The 7,164-nt window shown below is 22.9% G+C and overlaps 1 protein-coding gene across 3 annotated transcripts in view; it reads right to left on the bottom strand.

The window, feature by feature from the left end:
• The window catches only part of LOC117171978 (GATA-type transcription factor sreA-like), a 57,553-nt gene that overhangs the window by 24,798 nt on the left and 25,591 nt on the right, over positions 1 to 7,164 (bottom strand). For 2 of the 3 annotated variants that reach the window (XM_033359675.1, XM_033359678.1), the window contains exon 4: positions 3,598 to 3,835. In XM_033359675.1, coding sequence (XP_033215566.1) covers positions 3,598 to 3,835 — 238 coding nt within the window. The remainder of the gene's footprint in view (positions 1 to 3,597; positions 3,836 to 7,164) is intronic. The other variant, XM_033359677.1, reaches the window with a different exon arrangement.

Below are 7,164 nucleotides of genomic sequence, written 5' to 3'. Positions count from 1 at the left end.
AAAAAAGATCGTACTCCATCTTCACTCCATTGTCATCACTTCATTCCCAATGGAGTGAAGATTGAGTAGGATCTTTTTTTCAAGAAATAATTTTAATTTTAATTTTAACTTTCAAATTCTAATCTTCGAAATTAAGATACATTTTACAGGATATTCATTTAAATTTGCAACCTATTTATCGATCCTCTCGACCTCCTTCATACTGCCGTACAAAATAAAAAGTTACATAAGTGACATTGCTTCTTAGGTCGACTTTTTCATTGCCAAGTGTAATAGAATAACCCTAATCGGCAATGACACTTATGTATCTTTTTAGTTTGTGCGGCAGCATACTTACAAAAAAAAATAAATGAAAATACAACTGTATTGATAACATACTTCACAGGAAAAAAAGCTCTGAAACATGTAGATTTGACATAAAAATAGGAGAATACATTATTGTAAATAAAAATAATGTGGATATTATATTAAATTCATTTGAAAACGCTTTAAATATCTAAAATTTTACGTACAATTTTCGCATTTTTGTACAAAAAAAGAAAATAATTTACAATAAAAGACTTGAGATTTCAGCCTAAAAACATGAATTTTCAAAAGAAGAAAAAAACTAATTTGCACCCCAAAATGAACATAATTATTGATTTTTATCTAAATAATTGAATTTTAACTTTCAAATAATTTAACTCTAAATAAATAATTACAAATAATGACCTTTCAAATTCTAATCTTTGAAATCAAGACAAATTTTACTGGATATTTATTTAAATTTGTAACCTATTTATCGATTCGCGATTTCCATACTTACAAAAAAGAAGCAAATTAAAAATGCAACTGTACTGATAACCGACTTCACAGGCCCAAAAACGCCCTGAAAACATGCATATTTGACATAAAAATAATGTAAGCACTATATTAAATTCAATTGGAAACGCTTTAAATTTCTAAACGTAAAAAATCGCATTTTTTTACCAAAAAAAAATAATTTACAATAAAATATTTGAAATTTCAGCTTAAAAATATGAATTTGCAACAAAAAAAAAAACGAATTTGCACCCAAAAATGAACATTATTATTATTTTTTTTTAATAATTAAAGTTTAAGCGTCAAATAATTTAAATTTAAGTAAATAATTACCTTCCGAAGTCTAATAATCGAAATTAAGACAAATTTGACTGGATATTGATTTAAATTTGCAACCTAGTTATCGATCCTTGACCTCCACACTTACAAAAAAAATAGCAAAATAAAAATACAACTGTATTGATAACAGAGTGCACAGGCCAAAATGCTCTAAAACACGTAGATTTGACATAAAGATAGTAGAATATATTATTTTTAATAAAAATAATGTGGGTACTATATTAAATTTAATTGAAAACGTTTTAAATTTTTAATATTTAACGTAAAAAATATCGCTATTTTTAAAAGACAACCATATGAAATAAAAGAATTGAAATTGCAGGCTAAAAATATAAATTTGCAACAAAACAAAAAACCAATTTGTATCCACAAATGAACATAATTATTGGTTTTTATCTAAGTAATTAAATTTTAACTTTCAAACAATTTAAATTTAAATAAATAAATAGAAATAATTACCTTTCAAATTCTAATCTTCGAAATTAAGACAAATTTTACTGGATATTCGTTTAAATTTGCAACCTATTTATCGATCCGCAATATTTAACTTAAAAATATCGCACTTTTTCACAAAAAAGACGAATTTACAAGCAAAGAGTTGAAATTTTAGACTAAAAATATAAATTTCCACTCAAGTGGGATATCTTTTTAAAATAATTATTGATTTTTTTGCTATAACTACATTTTTACTTACAAATAATTTACCTTTAAATAAATAAATAAATAAATATATATATATATATATATATAATTAACTTTCAAATTGGACAAGTTTTACTGGATATTCATTTAAATGTGCAACCTTTTTATCGATCCTCGACCTCCATACTTACAAATATTACTTACTAATATTTAACGTTAAAAAAATGTATCTAAAAATAAACAAATTTATAACAAATAAGTTGAAATTTCAGCGCAAAAATATGAATTTGCTAAAAACAAACGAATTTGTAATCGAAAAGGGTATCTTTTTGACACAATTATAGATTTTTTTAAATAATTAAATTTTCAACCAATTAATAAAATTTTTAGCCAAAAACATAAATTAACTTTCAACAAAAAAGAGATGAATTTTAAACCCTAAAATATGAATATTCAACAAAAAAGTACTTTCTTTATTGGGATGATGATCAATAATCCTACAAAAAAGATTAATTTTAAACAAAACACATGAATCTTCAAAAAAAAAAAAAAATTGATTAAAAAAAAAGAGTTACCCAGTGAACAAAAAAAAAGTAAAAGAAATACTTAGAAAGAAATAAAGAATTTCATTTTTAACTAAAACGATTAATATTATTCTGGAACAGTTCAATAACAAGTCGAAAAAATAACTTTAGACCGAAAAAAATATTCAACTGGAATGCTTAAATCATCAGTTAAAAACTTAATTTAAAAAATTCAATAAAATAGTTAAATTATCAACAGGAGAAAATTTTTTAACTAAACTAATGAACCTTTAAAAAAAAAATCAACCACATAGACGAATTTTCAAATAAGATGAGAAATCCTAAACTGAAATAATTGAAGTTTTAAACACAATTTTGAATGAAAAATAGTTTAATTCTACAAAAAAGACGAATTCTCGACAATATAGTTGAATCACAAAATAAAACAGATTAATTTTAAACAAAACCAATTGCATTTTTAACCACAAAAGATGAAGTTTCTACCAAAAGCGACGAATTTTCGAATTAAATAGATGAATTTGCAATCAAGAGATAAATTTTCAACCAAGACAATTTTGAAGTCAAGATAGAACAACAATTTAGACCTATTGTTGAATTTTCAATATAAAACTTGAATTTTCCAGCCAAAAAGACGAATTTTTAACCAGAGAGTTGAATGTTTAAATTGAAAAAAAAAACCATTTGCAACAAAAAATAGAATAGTTAAATTTCCAAATACAAATTTTATACAGAAAAGTTGAAAAGTCGAAAAAAGAAAAAAAAATTGTCAATCAAATTATTGAATTTTGAAACAAAAAGGATTAATTTTCAACCAAAATGCATGACTTTTTAACAAATTTGTTGAATTTAGAAAAATAATAATTTAAGTTTCAAAAAAATAATGCTTAAATAAAATACTTAAATGCTTAAATAAATATAAAATAATTAAGTAAACCCTGTAATTCATTTGGAATACTTGAAAAATATTTTATTCGAAAAATGGAAATTGTTAAAAAATAAAATAAACTTTCCACTGCATATATTTTTTTAAACAAAGCAACTTTTTTAATCTTTCAAAGAATCTGTAAAAAAAACAGCTAATTTTTATGCTTGTATATTCTAAATAACAAAACTTTAATCTGAAAATTAAATCTTGCAAAAACTCCTAAAATATTTTAATTGATTTGCTCTCCCGATTTTCTCAATTTAAAAGTATCCCTAGTGGTCTTAATAAAATAAAATAAACGTATTATCAAATAAATAATGAAATAAATAAAATAAAATAACAAACCTTGTTTTCTAGGGTGCGATTGCCTAGAACTGAGCAATCTGGAATCGTGCGTTCAATCGCCGTTCCTTGAGTATCTCTGTAAAATCTGATTTGCGGAGAAACTCCATCGGAATCAACGGCGGTGATACCGATTTGCCTGTTATTAATTAACGATCTCAGAAGATTTGTCGCCTCCCCCGTGAAGCCGTTGTTCAATTTGTCACCGTTTGTCCTGGTAATTTCCAAACTTCTATTGCTGCTTGAGTGACGAAAATACAATTTTTATTGAACTTTTTTTAAACTTCAAAACAATTCTTCATCTTATAAATATATAATAAATATTAGGGTGGTCCAAAAAATAAGTTTTATTTTATTTTCTAAAATATTACCCCTGATTTTTGGCGGAATTAAAAAGAATATATTTAGAACTCCGTAAGTCGGATTTTGTAAATAAACTGTTTACATTTTTCGAAAAGTATTGAAGGGTCCCTAAACCGTTTTCATAAAATAAAATTCTGAATTGTTTTTCACAAAACTCTGCTGTTACAGCATTTTACCAAACAATCGGAAAAATTCTAGTCACTTTAAACGATTTTTTAAAAGCTTGGAAGAAATAAAAAAAAGATTTGATAAAATTTCAAAAATATTTTTAAGTTTTTTAATATTTTGTATCTCTTTAAAACTTCTAAAATTCCTATTGCTTTTAATTAACTCGATGTTTTTCTATCATTTAAAAAAAATTAACCAAATTGTCGTAAAATCTTCTAGCTTCTTTTTTGATAATTTTGTAAATCTATTAAAATCTTTTGAGATCTTTAAAGTGTTTAGTTAATATTAATTTTTCAAAATAAAAAATAATTTGAAATTTTCCGTGAAAACTAAAGAAAATTTTTCATTCTCTTGAAAATTTTCAAAATTATTAAAAAAAATTTTTTTCACAATTTTAAAAAAATCTACATTTTTTGAAATATTCAAATTAAAATTGTTTTTTAATACCGCATTTCTTATAACATTATTTGAATTTTTTGTCAAATTAAAAAATACTAATAATTGATTTCAAATCTTTCAGATTTTTTTTTTGAAATTTTGGAAATGTTTTGAAACCTTTTTAAATATTCTCTTAATATTATTTTTCAAAATAAAAAATCATTTGAAATTTTCCTACAAAAATAAAGAAAATTTTTCATTCTCTTAAAACTTTTCAAAATTCTTAAAAAACTTTTTTTTCACAATTTTTAAAAAATCTAAATTTTTTGAAACCTTCAATTTAAAATTGTTTTTTCAATATTTACAGAATTTCTCAATCTTTTAAATATCTTATAAAATTATTTAAATTTCTTCTCAAATTAAAAAATACTAATAATTGATTTCAAATCTTCCAGATTATTTTTTTGAATTTTTGAAATCTTTTTAAATATTTTCTTAATATTAATTTTTCAAAATAAAAAATCATTTGAAATTTTCCTTGAAAACTAAAGAAAATTTTTCATTCTCTTGAAAATTTTCAACATTCTTAAAAAAAATTTTTTTCACAATTTAAAAAAAATCTACATTTTTTGAAACCTGCAAATTAAAATTGTTTTTTAATACCGCATTTCTCAACCTTCTAAATATCTTATAAAATTATTTCAATTTTTTCTTAAATTAAAAAATAATAATAATTGATTTCAAATCTTCCAGATTTGGAAATTATGGAAATGTTTTCAAATATTCTCTTAAAATCAATTTTTTAACATGAAGAACTATGTAAAGTTTTCAAAGAAATCTGAAGAAAATTTTTTATTCTCTTGAAACCTTCAAAATTCCAAAAAATCTTATTTTTCCAAAATTTTCGAAAAATTTGCATTTTTTGAAATCTTCAATTAAACTACACTTTTTGAAATCTTCAAATAATCTACATTTTTTAAATCTTCAAATTAATATTTTTTAAAATCTTTTGCAAATCATTTAGTTTTAAAATAATAAAAATTGATTTGAAACCTTCAAGATTTTTTTTTACAATTTTGTAAACCTGTTGACATGTTTTAATTTTTTAAACATATTATCTTAAAATCAATTATTCAACATGAAAAATCATGTAAAACTATCCAAACAAATTTAAAGAAAATTGGTTCTCTTAAACTTTCAAAATTCATAAAAAGCTGAATTAAAAAAAAAAAATAATTGATTTGAAATCTTCCAGATTCTTCTTTAAAAAATTGGAAATCTTTTTCACTTTTCGAATTTCTTTATTTTTCAAAGTAAAAAAACATTTGAAAATTCGCCATGGATCTTAAAAAATCTTTATTACGTTAAATTCTTTTTTTAAATCTTAAAGATTACCATTATTTTCGAATCTTTTCAAAAGTTATGTAACTTGTAAATAGCTGTTGACGTAATTTAATTTAAATATATAAATAAAATTATTTATATAAAATGAGCAATTTATTTTCAAAAAACGAGTTGGGGTACACCTAATTATTATTTTTCAAATCCTCCCAAAAATCAGGGTTTATTCCGACCGTAATTCTGTTGAAGGCCTCGTTTTTAAATTTTCAAGTCAAGTTTTGTCATGTAGTTTTCTTTTTAGAGAAAAATCTATTTTTAAAATTGCTATCTTTATTGGAAAATCTGTATGCTAATGGTAGCAGTAGTGCAGGTAGTAAGTGATAATGAGTTTGTATTAGGTCAGTGCTAAATTCTTTTCAAATAGCAGGTGGCAACTCTCATATCTTATCTTCTATGTACTTACTCCCATATTGAAACAGACTTTTCTAAGAAAGGAACCTGCTACTCGATAGAGTCAGACAAATATTTGATTTCAGAGCAGAGTCCAAGAAAATCTGTCTCTGCTCTTCCCTCTTTATTTGGTAAAATATTTAAATAAATTATTCCTTCATGTTTTAAATGCATTTAAAAAAGATCTCTTGCAAATTATTTTTAGACAACATTTTTATTTTATTTTTTATAGTTAAATACATTTAACTTTAAGCAAACTTGAAATTGTTTGATGATGATCAATCCGCAATCAAATGTTTCAGGTGCTAAAAATAAGGTCTCCGCGAAAAAATGTCTTCTATCGTTTTGAAAAGTGAAATGACACTAAAGTCATGTCTTATGACAGAAAAACAATGATTTTTTATGGAAAAAGTTTGAAATTTAACAAAATTTATTATTTTAATAATAGCTTTTGTAATTTAATTTTTTTTGACACTGTCCCTTATAAATCTTATTATTAAATAGTTGAATTTTAATCAAGCATTTCTTATTTGTTCGCGCAAAAAATTCCCTCCAACTTCTAATTTAAAAAAATAAGTAAATAATCTTCAGATATAAGTTTTTGTTTAAAAAATGATTCCTTAAAAAGAAATGTGTCAATTTTTCGAAAATTAGTAAGAAGCGATGATAAGAAAAAATTCAATTTCAAAAATGCTGTCAAAATAATTTTTTTTTAATTCTTCATAATAAATAATGCTGTTTATCAAAAATGATATGCTCAGTAATATTATTTTGATTCTTAAAATCATAGAAAACTTTTTTTTCAGACACTTAATTTTCGGCACCAGAGTTAAAAATTAATCAAATGGCCACCGTTTTTCTGACACTCAA

Source organism: Belonocnema kinseyi, chromosome 4 (assembly GCF_010883055.1).
Source record: "Belonocnema kinseyi isolate 2016_QV_RU_SX_M_011 chromosome 4, B_treatae_v1, whole genome shotgun sequence".
In the NCBI taxonomy this organism is placed as follows: domain Eukaryota; kingdom Metazoa; phylum Arthropoda; class Insecta; order Hymenoptera; family Cynipidae; genus Belonocnema; species Belonocnema kinseyi.
This window is presented reverse-complemented; position numbering and strand designations above follow the sequence as displayed.